This window comes from Pteropus vampyrus, unplaced genomic scaffold, assembly GCF_000151845.1.
Source record: "Pteropus vampyrus isolate Shadow unplaced genomic scaffold, Pvam_2.0 Scaffold16, whole genome shotgun sequence".
NCBI lineage: Eukaryota > Metazoa > Chordata > Mammalia > Chiroptera > Pteropodidae > Pteropus > Pteropus vampyrus.
This window is the reverse complement of record NW_011888797.1, coordinates 2,366,723-2,385,365: the sequence shown is the minus strand read 5'-3', so window position 1 is coordinate 2,385,365 and position 18,643 is coordinate 2,366,723. Positions and strand designations below refer to the sequence as shown.

The window sequence follows — 18,643 nt, the reverse complement described above, 5'->3', positions numbered from 1 at the left end:
AACCTGAGCGGCAAGCAGTGGCCAGTTTGGGACTCGCGTACTGAGTGATGCTTAAGAAATTTAGATTCATCCTGAAGACAGTGAGGATCATTCAATTGATTTGAAGCAAGGGTGATGAATTAGATCTGCGTTTAGAACAGTTGCTCTGGAGGTAATGTGGAAGGTGAATTGCAGGTAGAGGAGAATGGTAGCAGGAGACTGTTGGGCACAATAGGAATCCAGGTGAAAATACCATGTTGAGTGCAATGCTTCAGAATAGGCAAGCTTTCAGTATTGATTTTTATAATTGTACAAAGTCCTGAAAGAAAGGTGTCTTTGCTTTCAGAAACTGACATTATGTATTGCCGATTTATTGCTTGACTTTGTCTTTTTATTTATCCCCAATGTGATATTATCAGAAGTGAGGCCTTTGGGAGGTGATTAGGTCATGAGGATGGAATCCTCAATGCATGGGGTTAGTGCCCTTATAAATGAGACCCCAGATTGCTCCCTCATCCACTTCCCCTTCCACCATGTGAGGTGACACAGTGAGAAGACAGCTGTCTTTGAACCTGGAAGCCGGGTCTCCCCAGATACCACATCTGCCAGCGCCTTGATCTTAGTCTTTCCAGTCTCCAGAACTGCGAGAGGTAAATTTCTGTCGTTAGAAGCTACCCAGGCTGTAGTATTTTGCGATAACAGACTAAACGGATTAAGACAGGAAAAGAAAATGAGAGAGTTTAATCAAACGTGATTAGAAAATGCTTCTGATGATGAGCAGATTTGACTTCCTGATTGATATCAAAGGAGGAGTGTTCATAGAAAAGATAAAACTTAGAATCATATCTTTAAGATATATATCTTGGTCTCTCAGTGCTCTTAATGCAAAATAAATTTTGTTTTCAGAAACTTACAAAGAATCTTTATAATCTATGAACACTGTAAACTGATGATAATCAATGTATGAAAAGCTCTGTCAGTGTTAGAGTTCTTACTGCTTGAGGTTAGAGAGCCCAACATCGTAAGTTTTACAGGGTAGCATGTCACATTTCTTTGCTTGGAAGGTTGAGAAAGGGACATGTGCTTTTTACAGAGAGAGTTTTATATTCTTGCATGTCTAGGCTTGCTATTGTCTCTACAATTCTAGCCCTTTAGCCTTTACCTTGACCGTCCAGGAATGGACCCAAAAGCAGAAAGTTCTAGAGGGAAACCATGGAGTGGTAAGCTGTTCCAAGATGTTTGCCTTGTAAGACTGGTAGCCATATTTGTTCATTCTAAAATGTTTATTGATTTTGTGCCAGGCACTGTGCAAGGATCTGGGAATAAAAATGAAAAAGAGGTCGAATTCCTGGCTTTGAGTTGCTCACAGAGGTGTAGAAACATATTTAAACAGTTATCTTGTAGCACTGCAAATGCTGTCTTTAAGAGACATGTGAACACTTTGCATATAGGTATTGTTGTATAGTCTTATATTACTTCCACATCTCATTTACTCATCAAAGAGTCTTAGGAAATAGTTGGTATTAATATCCTCATTCTGCAAAAGATGAAATTGAGACTAGAGGGGTGTCCTAGATTTTATTATTGATAAGTGCCAGATTTACACTCATGTCTTCTGATTATAAATCTTACAGTCTTTGCACTATATATCTGTTCTCTTCTTAATAATTACCTTCCTCCTTTCCTTAACTGGGGAATTCCTCTGAAACAGGATTATGGGGCATGCATCTCATTCACTGTTATTCTGCTGTAGGCATGAATTTGATCACGTCTGAAATCATAAAAGTCTCTAATAAAAGCATCTACTAATTTTATCATTTTAAAAGGTTTATTATTTTAGTATTCATGTGCATGCACCAGTTTAAGGACTATTAGACATTTTAAAATACTGAGGAAAAAGGCAATTATTATTTGATTGCGGTCATTTATAAACATGCTAGGGAAACAGTTCTGGATCATTGACTTAAGGATGACAAACATACCAGCTTCAGAACTGGTCAAATGGCCATGTCCCTAACTGTGTATTTGACAAAGCCAGGTCTATGTAAATAAGTGTCAGAGGAGGCAGCCTGGTGATGCTGAAAGAGCCCGGACAAAGCAAAACAGGAAAATGGGCTCTGGAGCTGGGTTAATTCAGGTCTCTGCCCCATCACTCACTGACTGCCACATGTCCCGGGGCTTCTCTTTGGAAAATGAGCCGTCCTTGTACCTCCCTCACAGTAAGTCCCTTGTTACGAGGGTTCAGTGGGGAGGATTGCTTGGCATGATGTGCGTACCCACCCCTTCTCTGCGATCAACACATTAAGACTGACTTTGCTGCCATTTTGTAAAAAACTGACTAACAATTGATCTTGAATACCTTGAATGTGATGATGATTAAAATGGAGTCTTAAAAGTGGTTAACATTTTTAACTAGTACAATAAACCACCTTTAGATTTTTATAATTCCTTATTAATGAAACATTGTTTATGAGGTATTTCAGAGCTCACATATTATTTTAATAAATAGTATTTTAGTTCGTTGTGTCTTAAATTTTATCAGCAAACAACCCTTAGTAGCAAAGAAAAGTAAATACTCAGAGGAGACTAGTGTAGAGAGGATGCGTGTGTATGTGGGGGTGGGGGTGGGGATGGGGATAATAATTCAAAATAGCAAGCAGGAATTTTTTGCAGGCCAATGTTTTCTCTATAAAAATTATCTCAATTTTCCACATTACTTCATTAAAAATTGTGTTACTACCAATATAATATTTTAAATGTCATTATAAAAATGACGGTTCAGGAAAATATGCTTTATTTACCAAGGACTTCTAGTACATCCATCATACTTTTCATACCTTTTACTCACCATGTCATATGAGAATCACTGTCCTACTGCAGTAGCACAGCAAACCGATGAAATAGATTTTGTGCTTAAGTTCATAGTGAGGGAAATTGAGGCCTGAAAATTTGTAACTTACCTACTGGTAGGAGAACTGAGAAGTTCTCCCAAAATGTGTCCCAAATTTCCAAATCCAGTGTTTGCTTATGTCACTCCTGCCATAACCAAATATTTATTAAGAAGAATATGGTATACAGTGAAATGTGCTGAGTGTGAGTTGATGATCAATAGCATTGTAAGTAATTCTCTGCCCTCAAGCAGTTTGTAACCTGGTGGTCTGACAGGATGCTAACATGGGGTGAAAGATAAATATAACGATAAAAAAGCTAAGTGATGCAAGGCAAGAAATATTACAAGGCGGTGGGTAACTGATTTCCAAGTAAGTGATAAGAGATACAAATTACTCAGAGTTCTGAGAAGGAAGCATTCAAATTGGGCTGAAGAATATGGAAAGGCTTTGTGGAAGAAGAGGCTTGACTTTATAAGTGTTTCTCTAACTTCTCCACTGATCTTTTGTTTATTGCTAAGAATGGCTGAAAATAGATCTAATTATGAGTTTATGTGTTTTTTGGTTTCTTTGTCATTTGGAAGTAAGTTATATTTTTATGGCTTACCCCAGAATAAGTAATTTGATAATTGTCCATTCAAATTTCTGCTGTTTTCCATCCTGGGTAGTATTAAGAAAATGATCTGACATTAACTCTTAGATGAATGTTATTTGATTTACAGGCCTCCTTTTTTGATCCCTCACATAGCACATTACTAATTCACTTAAAAAAAAAAAAAAAGAATTTGGCAAGATTTCCATAACAGGGTCTAGTAGACAGTTGATGTAAGCAGGAAAGGGAAATGGTTATGACGTAAGAGAATCAAGTTTAAATGTTGATGGGGTTAGGACCAGGGACAAGAGACCCAGAGGAGGCTGAAGATAGGAAGAGACTTGATGTCCTAATGGAGTTGACAGGTGGGCCCAGAAAAGAAACTGCACCATTTACACAGTGTCATCCACACAACTCTACACCTCCTTTAGTCCTATACTTTTAGGACTGGAAGGGATTTCAGAGATGATTTGTTCAGACCCCTTTCATTACTCAGAACTGAGACTAAATAACTTGCCCAAGATCTCGCATAAAAGTGATAGAGTAGAGGTGAAAACCTGCGTCCTCTGAGTTACAACCCAGCTACCTCCCCTAAGAGCTAAGTGTGCAGAATTCTGGATGAGTAGGAATGTTTCTGTTGTGTTAGATAAGGGTCTCTTGCTATTGTTGTTCTTTCTCATATACCAGAGTGGTTTGGAGATGGTGAGATTGTTTTATCTGATGAAGGAAGACACGTTGTGTCAACACGTAGCATGTCAGCATTTCTCAGCCATTTGTGAAGTGTGCTCTTTTATGTTCCTCCCCACCTTCTGAGTACAGGGATATTGATGGAGAATCACTTCTATTTGAGCTCAGTAAGTTGATACTAATTGATACAGTTATATTATTAAAAATGATAATATATATTTAGTAAAGGTGATGGCTATGTGCCTGTATTGGGTTTGATGCTATGTCTGTTATTAAAGGTAGAGCTCATTCCCCCTCCTCTAGGAATTTGTGGTCCAGTGGAGAGGCCAGTCATATACATGTATAACCTCAAATGTACCATAACTAAAATGGGACCCTTGAATCCCACCAGCTTTCATCCCCACTACACCTGTTCCTTCTATGTCATTAGGTGGTCCCACTGTCTCTTCAGTCACTCATATTAGATACACTGAAAACCTAGCGATCATTCTTTATTCTCTTCCTTTCCTCACCCCCATATCCATTCTAGTAGCAAATTCTCTGACACACCCCGTTCTCCAGCTGAACTGCTGACAGACTCCTGTTTATCTTTTAAGAATCTGCCAACACTCCTTCTTCAGGAAAGTCTTTTTGGTGTCTTCCTAGGGAGAGTCAGTGTTCCTTCAAATTCCTGTTTCTTCAGGAAAGTCTTTTTGGTGTCTTCCTAGGGAGAGTTCAGTGTTCCTTCAAATTCCTGCTTCTTCAGGAAAGTCTTTTTGGTGTCTTCCTAGGGAAGGTTTGATGTTCGTGCTATAGCCATCAGTAAACCTCTACTAATGATAATTGGCTGTAGTTCCTTAAAGTCAGGGAACTTAGCTCATTTCTCTTTGTAAGCCTAGTACAAGGCACATTAGACCCTCAGTTTTTAAATTGATACATTTTAAATCAGTTGTTTTTAAATCACTACATTGAGTGAGAGAATTATTAGTTGAATTTGTGATGTTTATGAAGTACACGAGTGAAGGGAGGTGGTACAGGTAGGCAGAGGCCAGGTCTTGAAAAACCTAAATGCCATGAAAAGAAGTGAGCAATTGTAGTTGAGCCCTAGGTCAACCAGATGTTGTCATGTGACTACCTTCTGGCTAATGAAAACAAGGGCAGCTTCCAAGAAGCCTCCTTAAAGGAGGAGCATGTCTTTCACCTTCTCTTCTTTCTGCTGGCTAGAATGAAACCTAAATGACTAGAATTTCCCACAGCCATCTCAGTGTAGCAGGGCTACATCTTAGGGTTGGTGGAATGGGAAGCTGGAAGGAGCCTTGGCAGGAAGGCGGGCATTCCAGGAAGAGGAAGAGAATGAAAGGACAAATTTAAAGGTCAGAGAGAAGAGGATGAAAAGAAGATCGAAAAGGATTCACCAGAGTGATGAGAGAAAACCAAGAGAGTGATTCAGTAAGGAGGAACTGGGCAACCACCACCAGTTGAGTAAGATAAAGATCAGGAAAATGTCACTGAATTTGACCCGGTGGCCTTGTTAAGCCACAAAAGTGGTGAGAGAGAAGTAATACTGGAGTGGGCTGAAGGGCGAATTGAAGAGTGGGAGATGACTCTCTAAAGATATTTGCCCTAAGAGACAGAATTTAGAGTAGAGGGACTAGCTGGACCAAGGTGTGAAGTGAACATTTTTCTGAGATGCTGGAATATGTTTGTATGCTGATGGGAACGATCCTATTGAGAGGAAGAGAGAAAAGAGGCAGAGTCTTGAGAAGATGAGTTGATACAATCCAGAGTAAATGGCCAGAGATGGGACGTTTGCAAGAAGGAGGGACACTTCCTCTATGGTAAAGGGAGTGAAGAAGTAAATGGGGCATATGTGTGGGTAGGTTTATAGATCTGGGATGCAGACATGAGGGGACCCCTATCTAAACCCCTGTGTTTTCTCCTGAAATACTTAGCAAGGTCATCAGCTGAAACCTCGTAGATAGTAAGGTAGTCATCATCCCCCATATCTTGTCAGTCTCTTCTGCTTTAGCTTGTGTTCTGTGCTGCGAGGAGAGTCTTTCTCAAGTTTTGGATGGATCGTGTAGCTGCCTTAAAATTCTTCAGTACCTCCGCTTCCCATGGCATGGAAGGCACATCCCAGTCAGGGCCCATCCTCCTCTCCCAGCGGCATTTCTATGCTGTTACTGTGCTGCATCCAAGGCCAACTGCACGGCCGCCCTCAAACAGCTTGTTTTTGCTGGTTCTTAACTTTTGAACATGCTCTTCTGGCACGGTCCCTTTCTCCTACGTGGCGAACTCATTCTCTAATACCTAGTTCTCATATGGCATCCTTTTAAATCTCTTTGATTCCACTCCCCCTTCCACAGGCCAGTTATCTATCTGTATAACTGTCCTTATATTGTAGCTTATTCATCTGGATTGGGTACAGTGTCTGATAGATGACAAGCACTGAGTAGATGAATTTTGATTGTTTTACTTGTTCCTTTAACAATTCTTAATGAAATTAAAATGAAATATTATTCTTAGTATTTGATGCAAATGAAACATTATTTTTTTCTTTTTTTTCCCCTAGGTGGTTCTGGAATGGAGCCGGGATCAATACCATGTTTTGTTTGATTCCTACAGAGACAATATTGCTGGAAAGTCCTTTCAAAATCGGTGAGAAGAGATCAGTTTTGGAGAGGAATTTATTTGGACTTAAATGATGAGTCATGAAATCACCCAGGCTTTAAATATAGCAGTTGAAGGGAGCTTTCCAAGTTGTAGATGCGGTTTAAGTCGTTCAAGACTCCTCCCATCTAAGGGAACCTTGTAGTCCATCTTCAAGTTTTACAGATGGAAAATCTGACTCTCAAAGAGTAATCCTGCCTTGCACTTTATCGAGTACTCTAAGTTACATGGTCTCATTTTATCTTTGCCCCAGTTCTGTGAAGTAAATTTCATTCCATCCCCCTGTAGAATGAGGAAACTGGGCGGCTTACTCTGCAGCCACTTCGGAGCCCTGGCCAGTATTCTTCGGTTGACATCACTCTGTTAACCAGGGCTATTCCTATGATAGCCACCAGTCCTGGACCCTCACCTGTCCCTGTGGTCACCACATCTTGCTGCCTTGCTGTAGGAAGGAACAAACAACTTCACAGGTTGTGTCTTTTGCTCCTTAAAGCCAAGCTTCTTGGCGTAGCCATTTCGAATGCTGCCGTCAACCCTTCTTTTCCTTGGAGAGTTTTCTTCTCTCACAAGACAGACCTCGGAACAGAAGCCGTCTTTCTAGCATCTTCTTTCTCTTCTTGCAGCTAAAATGAATCACACAGGCTCTTTTCAGTTTTTGTCTATAAAACTATTCCTTATATTCTTTTATATTATAAAAGCAATATATGTGGTGAAAATAGTTCAAGCATTTCAGAAAAATGAAAAGTAAATTCTCTCTCTCTGTTCCATTCAGAATTTCCCCTCACCCAGAGGAACCACTTAATGGATTTTTGTTTTGGATTCCTCTGGTGATCATCATTCTAACTTTAAAAAATAAACAAAGTTTTCTCTTTTTTGATTTATTCGCTTTATACAGTATCTGTTGATTCTCCTTTTCATTGTAATGGCTCACAGCCAGTCACTACAGGGCAAGGAGCAAGAGAAGACCAATACGAACATGGAGTAGCAAGTAAGGTACTTAACCTCGCAAAAGACCTTGGTTTAAATGTCAGGCCATACATGGAGACTTTTACTGTCATTTTTCCCTGAGGAGAAGTCCCATAAATTTTTCCCTCTACTCTCACTGAACCAGAAAACCTAATGAAACAATAAGTAATAATAGGTGTCAATTGACACACCTTGATAGTTTTTTGAGAACCTATATCACCAACTCTTCTAGAGCCCTTGTCTCCCGCTTAGAAGCACTTTCTTGTCCCTCTGTTCACTTGTTATGAGTGCTTATGTGATTTCTATCAAGTAAGTAGTTTTAAAAATAACTGTGTTAATTAGATGTATTTATTATTATAGTCCTGACCATCTCAGTGAAGAAGGGTTTGGGATTTCTTGAATTGACCTAAAGCTTTACTCTTTGCTTTGGTCCTTAAGGCACCCTATGTGTGAATGTCATCCCTCAATTTGCTCCTTCAGCAGATGGGATCTTTGAGTTTTACTCTATTTTAGACCCTGAGATATTACTATCTGCTATAAAGGATTTCATCGTCTAGAATGGGCGATAGCTTACAAGCAAATAATTAGCAAAGTAGGGAAACTCTAGATCTCTCTCTTAGGAGCTCTTAAAACAGCAGTCTTGAAGACTCTGGGGGATTGTGAAATCAAAACTTTTTTATTACAATACTAAGGTGTTATTAGCCTTTTTTACTGCGTTGACATTTGCATTGATAGTGTAAAAGCAGTGGTGGGTAAAATTGCCATACCTGAGCGTGAGTCATTATATTCTTCACCACCACATTTTTGCAGGGAGAAGAAAAAAGCCAGTTTCACTTTTAAAAGTTCATGATAAAGCAGCAAAAATTATTGCTTTAATTATATCTTGACCCTTTGAGTAAACATTTTTTTTTTTATGTCTTTGTAATGAAATAAGAAGCACACATAAAACACGTGACTGCTTGGTGATGGTCTTGAGGGAAAAGCCTTGTGTGATTATTTGAGTTATAACCTGAACAAGCTGGCTCTTCTGTTTCACGGAACACCATTGTTATAACTTGAAAGGACAGATTCAAGTATGGTTACTTAGGCTTGGTTATTTGGCAGGTTTTTTCTTGACAGTGAACAAAGCAGTCCTGTCTCTTGAAGGAGAACAAATAACAGTATTTGTTGCCAATGATAAAACTTGATCTTTCAAGTGAAAATTAGAATTTTAGAAAACGTGTTTCCACCACCGTGAGCTTAACAGCTTCACACTATGAAAAAACACTTCTCTGATTAGATTTGTGTAGATATGATTTCATCTAGAAAATCATATTCATCAATATTGTATGAGAGCATTGAGGAAAAGTGTCACCATTTGGCAGAGCTGCATAACTCAAGTTGCAGAACTTATTTTCCAGATAAGCAATACATTTATGTTACAGAATCTTGCATGGGTAAAAGCCATTCAACGTGCAAGAAAGACCAAGGGATTTTAATGTAAAAGCACAAAAGTTCAGTAATGTCGTTTCTGATTCTACATTGCAACTAATTTTTAGGAAACTACCACTTGTTTTGGTGTGGAATCAAAGAAGAATATCCATTATTATCTGAAAAGGCTATTAAAATACTCCTCTTTCCAATTACATATCTGTGAGCTTGTTTTTTTTGTTTGTTTGTTTTTTGTTTTTTGTTTTTCCATTTACTTCAACCAAAACAACATAAGGGAACAGACTGAATACAGGAGATTTGAGGTGCTTGTTTTTTTCTGCTAAGTCATTAAAGAGATGAAATAGCAGAAAGGTAAAACAGTGCTTCTCACTAAATTTTTTTATTTTGAAAACTATTGTTTTCATTAAAAAAGTTATTCATACAAATAGTTAACATGCGAAGGACTTTATTATTTTTAAATGAATTAGTGTTTTTAAAAGGTCTTTTATTTTCAAATATGGCAAATGTGGATAGTTATAACCTATAAACCAAAGCTTTTTGGGGTCTTCAATAATTTTTAAGAGTGTGGAAGTTCTAGAGACTGAAAAGTTTGGGAACCATTTCCTTACCATAGCAGTTCTCAAACTTCAGTGTGAACCAGGATCCCATGGAAGGCTTGAGAAAATAAAGTTTCTCCCTACTCCCAGAATTTCTTAGTCTGTAGTTTTCGGAGGGGCTCAGAGAATTTTCATTTCTAACAAGTTCCCTGGTGATACTCAGGCTGCTGGTCTGGTGACCACACTTTGAGAACTGTTACACTATCAGATTCCTAATGAAATACAATTTTCCTACTTTTCCAATCTTCACTTTAATAATACTTTTTCTAAAAAAGAAAAACTCAAAATGGGTTATTTTTTTTTTTATTCAGATATTTATTGAGTATCTGCTCAACCTACTGTGCCTTATGCTGTGCTAGGTGCTGATAGTGCAGTTGTATAAATCCCTGCCTTAAGGGGCTTTGAAAATTAGAAGGAAATCTAGCTTAGAAAATCTAGATATTGAGGTCTGCAGTTTTAATCAAATACTCTTGTTCTCTTTTTGAAGAATTTTATAAAATTAAATTTTTAGGGGGTGACATTGGTTAATAAAATTATGTAGGTTTCAAGTGTACAATTCAGTAATACATCATCTGTATATTGCATTTTGTGTTCACCACCCAGTCAGATCTGTCACCATATTTTGACTCCGTTTACCTTTGTCTACCTTCCCCTTTCCCCCTTTTCCCTCTAGTAACCACTAAACTGTGTGTTAAATATTTCTCTTTCTAAAATTAAGCTTGCATTAAAATGTAATTTAATTTTTATGCAGGGATATTTCAGAATTGCCTAATTTTGACGATGACAAGTAAATGAATCATACATAACATACCACATGTTCTGATGTATTTTAAAACACTGTAATGTTTATAGGAAGTTTTCATTGTTTTGCTAGTTTTTCTTTTTAGTGTTGTTTGCTCTGAGTGAAAAAAAAATCATGTCACTATTGTCAATTACCTACTGCTGCTAATCGTGGGGCATTATTAAGATAAAATCTCTCTTCCAACTCTTTCATTCTAAGATACTATTTAAGTTCTAAGTTTTCTTACCTACTTTATAGAACATAGAACCAAGAGACTATTAAGTGCCTTTACATTCATTTAAGCCAAACTGATGAAAAGTTGTATCACTGTCACCACAGCTTTGGTTCTGAGTCATAGGTGACTTATATAGTCTTTGATTCTGTGATAAAAGCTTCCATCTCATTTGGGAACTAAGATAGTGGTCTCGTGGTTAGAACAAAAGACTCCAACTTACTGTGACCATGATCTTAGAAAAACAACTGACTCACTGACCTGGAGCAGGTCACACATCACATGATTTCCTTAGGGTTGTTAGTTTAATACCAGAGAATTAGATCAGTCATGTAATACAGCCTTATTAGAAGAACCAGTACATAAATGCATTATATACTTACATTGTTTTCCTCAGCTGAATATGTATGGATATCTCTTGATTCTATTTAAAAATCTTTAATAGCAGAAGTTTTGGAATGTGAAATTCTTTTTTTAACCTTTTAAAAATATGTCACTTAAGCAGTTTTTTCAAATCAGTTTTCAGTCTAAGCATAGACCCCCCTGAGAAGTTGGGAGTGAAATGATCTTGGGTAATTTACATGAGGGTAACGTCTTTTTTTTTTTTTTTTAATGGAAAAGACCAGTGTGTATGTCGAAGGAGTGAACTAATGGTTTATTTAGCCAACAAGTACATATTAAACCCCACTCATGGACTAGGCACTATTCCTAGGCATGTGGTAGATAGGAGAAACTCATAGACCCCACATAGAACTGGCATTTTACTGGGGGAGGCTTTTGTTTTTTAACTTGAAAATGTGAATTATAACCTACATATAAATGAACAGCTCTCAAAGTGAATTTTTTGACCAGCAGCATAGGCATTACCTGGGAACTTGTTAGAAAAGCAAATCCTGGGGTCCTAGTCCAGACCTAATGAATCAAATTCTGGGGATGGAGCCCAGCAATCTTTTACAAGTCCTACATGTGATTCTGATACCTGCTAACATTTGAGAACCATCAATATAGATAAGTGCAGAAAAAACCTAGATGAGGATGCTTTTGCACACTGTTACTGTAGGGAGAGAGCGCCCGAAGATAAAGGAAAGAGAAGAAATAATTCATGAAGCAGGGCATGATAACAGAATGCATGATAACATTTCTGCCTCAGCGATACTCCTATCTCTGGAAGATAGACATGCGTAAAAAAGGAGTCCAGCACAGTGTGCCAAGACTTCCTTAGAATACAAAGCACAGTAGAAGCTGCATGTTAAGCAGTACGTTCTCTTTGGGAGAAGTGAGGGAAGGGGTCATTGGGGAAGGAGGACATTGTTGACAGGAGCATGAAAGAAAGGATATTGCAGGCAGAGGGAAGCATGTTCAAAGGCACAAAAGCCTATACGTTCTTACCTTGTTTGGGTAAGGGTATACAATTGGAGTGTCTAGAACATGAGGTGTAGATTATGAAGGAGTTTAGGTTATATTTTGCAGGCAGTGGTGAATCTTGACAGGAGGGTTGGTAGATGCTCAGTGATCACAGATGCCTGATTATGAGGTGATTCTTCATTTTCCCCATGAAGCTCTGGGTCCCCTGTTACCTCGTTAACCCCACCTCTCCTGTGCTCTTCCCTTTGCTCCCGTTATCTCTGCCACACTAGCTTCAGTTCCTTGACTGTGCCATATGGGTGTCTGCATCAGGGCATTTGCATAGGGTGTTCCCGTTCTTTGGACCATTCTTCCCCAAGTTACCCACGTGGCTTGCCTCCTCACTTCCTTCACATCTTTGCTGAAATGCTACTTTCCAGTGAGGCCATTGCTAATTTCCCTACTTAACACTGACCTCCACCATAGGCATACTTCATATCCCCTGCTTTATTTTCTCCATAAGAACACTGAACATCATTTGACTTTATTTGGTTTATTTCCTGCCTTTACCTTTCTAGAATGTAAGCTCTATGAAGGCACAGATTTCAGTTTTATTTTATTTCCTGCTGAGTCCCCAGCGTCTAGAACACTGCCTCACACAAAGTGCCCATAAAATACTTATTCGGTGAATGAGTAAACTCTCCTCCCACATCTCACCTGCTTCTCTTAAGCTAGAAGTGGTTGTCACTTCTACTATTTATAATTTTCCTTCCATAATCGGAAAGATTTATCCACCAAACCACATTTATTTTCCCATGTGATAATTAACCCTGCACTGAGTGAGATGACTGCAGCCAAAAGCAAAGATGTGATCTTTTGGTTACACTTTGGAGCCCTTCCTAGTGCCCTGTGCTTGGCCTGTGAGGAAGACCAAAGGAGGGAAAGCTTCGGTCTTTGGCCTAAAGGAAAAAACACAAACAAAAAACTGTACCATTTCTAAGAATAGACCCAATTTCAAACAGAACCATGCACAGTGTGTATGTGTTCTGTGTCACTGTGAGCTCCTGTGTCGTGGATGGGTACGGAGCCCTGAAAGGTGGGGTGGGATTTTGGTAAGTCGATGAAAGGGGTAAAACCTGAAAAAAAACACTAAGATTAGGCTCAGACAGGATACTTAATTCAAAGCCTGCTTGACCCCTTATTTTAAGGATAGCAAGGGAAAAATCAAGCAGGCTCGGGAAGTTCTGTGCTAGTGTGTTATAGAAACCGCTGACTCACTCAGCAAATACAGAGTTCCCATGTGCCAGGCACTCTTCTAATTTGTTGGGTGCTTCAGGGAACAAACGGAAGTTTTCTGTCTTCTTAGAGCTTACATTCTAGGGGAGGAACACATAATTACCAGTACATAACAAGTTAATTATTTAATGTGTCAGGTGATAAGCGCTATGAAAAAAAAGAGCAGGACCAGGAGGATCAGGAGGGATCGGACTTGGGGACAGCAGAGAACAGGAAGGCCACCTCATTAAATAGGGCTAGATCTTTGTTGTGGACTGCTTGCTAACTTTTTAAAAATAATTTTGTTTGAGCTTCCAATATTTTTTCCCATGTTTGGCTGCATTTGTATCCCAGTCTCATTTTTACAAAACTGAGAACTTATCAGTTTAAAGTGAGCTTCTAAGATCTCCACGGTCTTAAATGTGGTGGGATTACCTTTTCACTGTTTTTTTTGCGTAACCTCTAAGTTTAAACCCTGTTTTACGCTTATTCCCAAATATATTGGAAAAATGCATCTGAGCTGGAGGACTTGCTTTACCCTAGGCTCTGTCTTCCCATGCCGATTGACGTGGTTTACACCTGGGTGAATGGCACAGATCTTGAACTACTGAAGGAACTACAGCAAGTCAGAGAACAGATGGAAGAGGAGCAGAAAGCAATGAGGTAAAACTGATACTTTAAAAAGAAGAACACAAAAAGCTCTACAGTACAGTTCAGAAGGATGCTATCACAATGCTATCCAAACAAAAATCTGCACCTCAAACTCATGGCATTACCAGATCTTGGCAGCCATGCATCTGACCCTTGTTTCTGGGTACCGAAAGAGGACTCGGCCACTTTGGCAAGATCCTGGCCTCACTTTGGTAGGTGGCCATTTTAGACCAGTGGCACTCCAGTGATGCCTTCCTTGGTCTTGAGGGGCCTAAAGGTGGAGGAGCCTCCCAAGGAGCTCTAGGCTTCCAGCTCAGTCTGAGTCCCACATGTGATAGCTTCTAGAAGTAAGATTTCATTATGCAAAATAGCTGTATAGTAAGATGGCTTATTCTCTTGAAAAATAAAACAGGCTGACAGACTGAAATTATTTTTTCCATTTGATAAAGGCAGTAAAAAGTATATTCCCTTTACTAAACCCTTTTAATATCAAATAGTACACTGTGGAACTAGAAACTTCAGTAAATTTTTTTCTTAATGTGGAATTTCGATCATTTTATTTACTTTATCTGAGAAAAGTACAGTGGGCTTCTGGTGAGCCTTCAGAGCTAGGGTCCTGGCTGTGTAAACTTCCCCTGCGAATCCTTGGGAGTATTTGCAGAGAATTTCCCCGCTCACTTCTTTGTGACTGTTATGATTGCCCCCCAGTCGTGGGTTGTTGGCCATGTTATTCTGCAACAAATGGTTTCCTTCCATGTTAGAGAATATAAGACCTTCCCTTTGTGAAAATGACCTTGACAGCCCGGTACCACGTTTCCCTAGTAAAACATAAAAGCTTATATTTTAAGTCAAACTGACTTGGTTACTATGGGAGGTGCATGATAATATTTGTTGATCACATTTCATTGAAACATATAATTTATTATGCCCGTTAAGTGTTATAAGCATTGTACTACTTCCTAACCGACTAGTTAGTTCCAGTGGAGTAACCAAGAAAATCAGTGTCGTAAGTCATCTCTTATTCATGTTTAGGGCCAGCACTAGTTCATGCATATGTAACGAAATATATTTGCTTTTATTAGAGAAATCCTTGGGAAGAACACAACAGAACCAACTAAGAAGAGGTAAGAAGTTTAATTTTCCTCTCAGGAATAAAAATTGAAGTATCGAAGTGAAACTTCTGGGTTCTCACTTGTTTTCGTTGGAAACACAGTATTTTGTATTTACTCTGTTTCTCCTGTTCAATTCCTCTTTGGCTAGTTTTTGACTCCCAAATTAAGTGCGTCCATTAGATGGGAAATTTTGCAGTGCCAAAGGCATAATTGATTGAGAACTCTGGTGGTTTGGGTTGTAGCTAATCAAAGCTTTATCATTTCTTGGAAGCGTTAGAAAGGTTGTTTTTCCTCTATCGTTCTTATTAATCTGTCTTAGTGTACTGTTCTCTTGGATCATTTAAACTCTTAACTTACACCCAGTGTTTTTATTTATAGAATTTATATCCATTATTTAATTATATGTTCAATATGTATTTTCTTATATTTAAAAGCTGTCAAAGTTGTATGTCATATATTTGAAGACTTGGATAGAGAATTTAGCCCGATGGCAAGAATCAGATATACCTATCTTGATCTGACTCTGATAAGTTCTTAAAACAAGACCGTTTCACTGAGAAGTGGACGTCTCTTAACTACTACTTTCTCTACTTAACCATTAGACTTAAATCAGAAGAGTTCCTCATAGAAACGATCCTGAGGAATTTAGAGATTCAGAAGTACCTTTTGAATCATCTCTTTATGTTAATTATGTGTAATTATTGACATATACTACCATTAATTTTGTTACTTTTAAATGGCTTTTAAATTGATTAAAGTAATGGTGCAACGTTACAGAAGAGTTGAGAGGAAAATGAAAAGAACAAACAGAATTATGGTCCTCATTCAACAACTATGATCATTTTATTATTCCTTTTTCATGCATGTTTTTATAGTTATAATCCATGTGCAATTTTGTATCCTATTCTGTTCTTAAAATTTTAAATCAATATACACATTTCTTGGTTGATAAATTATCTTTATGCTTCTCACTTTTCAATTTTAATAGTAGTATAATAGTCCACAAAGTAGCTGTACTATAATTTACTAAATGTTGGGCACTTGTATTTTCATTATTGTCAATACTTTGTCGTATTTTATTTGGATCTGTGACATTTTCTTTGTATGAGTTCGTTTGTTTTTCCTGTTTGTTTCTCTTCTCCTACTTGGACTAGATTCATGGAAGTAAACTACTGAGGAAGAAGCATATGTATGTTTTTATACTATATGTATGTATTACCCAGTTGCTTTTCCCAAGAGGAAATGGCAAACACCCATTAAGAGTGACACCAGTTTTTGAGAATATGTTTACTGTACTTGCACTAACATTGAGTCATCATTTATTGAGAGTGTTAATTTAGTAAACAAAAGGTGACCCCTCATTGTTTTCTTTTGCAGTTCTTTGATTATTAATAAGGTCGGTCCATTTTATATATTGTTCAGCCTGTCATAGCTCCCACTTTGTGAATTCTCTAGCCATGTTCTTTGCCCATTTATTTACTTAGGTAATATTTTTATTCTAGGTATTATGTGTAGATCGAAATACTTTATAGAAAATCATCTTAGAACCTTGTCACATTTGCTTTTGTTTGCATCAGTGCGATGTCATATCCAATGTATTAAATTGCATTCTAATTGGAATTGGTAAATTGTATCTGGTATGATGATGCTCTGTCAACCAGAATTTATCTACTTCCTGATCAGCCTAATGGGCTTCACTGGAGTTATGATTAACCTTTAAAATGATAGTAATGAAATGCTTATTTACTTTTTGGTGCAACTTTGAGTTAGTAAATTTTGGAGGCAATCTTGTTAATAGAAATTTGGAAGCTCTCTTTAAATTTGTACTTGTTTAATAATTTTACATATCATACTTGCTAACTTACTAAATTTTTATATTCTTGAGATAAAATTTTTTGTTTATTAAAATATCATGATTTTTTATAGGATGTAGAAAACATCTGGAAAATTTAGTAGTACCAACAAGCTTCTTAGTGTTGATTAACTTTTCAAGAATGCAGTTGTGAGCGTATTGGTGTTTCTTTCCAGTGAGAAGCAGTTGGAATGTTTGCTGACACACTGCATTAAGGTGCCAATGCTTGTCCTGGACCCAGCCCTGCCGACCAACATCACACTGAAGGACCTGCCATCTCTTTATCCTTCTTTTCATTCTGCTAGCGACATATTCAATGTTGCAAAACCAAAAAACCCTTCTACTAATGTTTCAGTAGTTGTTTTCGACAGTACCAAGAATGGTAAGATCTTCTTGTGGGGTATTTGAAAATCATGTTATCATTGGATGTTTGAGTAACAAAATTACGAATGGAGCAGAAACGATTCAATTTTAAAGAAATTCAGTTTCAAAGAAATATAAAGAGAAGCAAAGGAGCTGACATTGTATCTCAGCCCTAACCTCAGAGGTACATGTGTAATACACATGCTTTCCGTGCTTGAGTCAGGGCCTTAAACCTGGTACTCCCACATATACCTTGCTGTCTTGCTCTTATTTGTTCTGGAAGGTTTTTTTAAATTTTTTTTTTAAACCATGTAACTCCTCACCAGTGTTATTTTCTGCAGTTTGGACAGAACATACTTGAAACATTGAAACATCTGGTTATACAGTTGATTTAGCCAAATAATAGAATTAAAATTGTAATTCCTTCCATAAAACCGCACCCTCATCCTGAGAGATCCCCTCCTCCAACTTGGCCCCTGAGCCGCGAGCCCCATGCCTGTACCTCCTTAGCCTCTGGTCTCTCATCGTTTCTCTGCACCAAACCTCTCTACTTGAGGGCTCTGTGTGTTTTAACATTTGTAATGTGGTACCTTCTGCTTAAATCTTTGACTCTTTTTTTCTTTTTACCTCCAACAACTAATAATTAACCTCATCCTATTACTTGTTTTTTTTTTTTTTTTGTGGATGATTCATAGAGTCTTACCCTACTCACCTCATTTCTTTTTACACTAGACAGTTCCTTCAATAGACTCCAGTCACAGACACCTAGCTGCTCTGTAAAGTTCTTCTCCAATCTGTCCAGCACATAACTGTAAAAATTGGAAAACCCTGTTTTATCAGTTCACAGATACAAACTCCTTTTCCTGGTGTTTAGGATTCCGCTCTAATTGCTTTGATTTTGCCCATTGATCCTCACATCCTTGCCCTCCTGGCATTCCCTCAGAGATGTCAGTGTTTTCACACATGTACGCTGCTGCCTCTCCTTTTTCTCTCCTAGCTCATCTCCTGTTCTTTCCCGACCCATCTCAAATTCTGTCTCCTCCATGAAGATCCTGGACTAGTACATTCACAATGATTGTATTTTTACTTTTCCAAATTCTTATAGTACTTGTGACTTAATTCACAACTTAGTTTTTGATTGCACAAGCAGTCTATAGAGTTCTCATCTAATTTCTTTATTGAGCAGAAGCTTCAGCCCTCAACAGTTTGTATCCTGAGCAGTATCTACCATAGTACTCACTTCTT

At 38.0% G+C, this 18,643-nt stretch overlaps 1 protein-coding gene across 2 annotated transcripts in view; it reads left to right on the top strand.

Annotated features, from left to right (window-relative positions):
- GNPTAB (N-acetylglucosamine-1-phosphate transferase alpha and beta subunits) overlaps positions 1 to 18,643 on the top strand; it is a 60,369-nt gene that overhangs the window by 10,152 nt on the left and 31,574 nt on the right. For both annotated transcript variants that reach the window (XM_011386771.2, XM_023527320.1), the window contains exons 2-5: positions 6,698 to 6,783; positions 13,964 to 14,083; positions 15,154 to 15,195; positions 17,212 to 17,417. In XM_011386771.2, the coding sequence (XP_011385073.1) occupies positions 6,698 to 6,783; positions 13,964 to 14,083; positions 15,154 to 15,195; positions 17,212 to 17,417 (454 nt within the window). The remainder of the gene's footprint in view (positions 1 to 6,697; positions 6,784 to 13,963; positions 14,084 to 15,153; positions 15,196 to 17,211; positions 17,418 to 18,643) is intronic.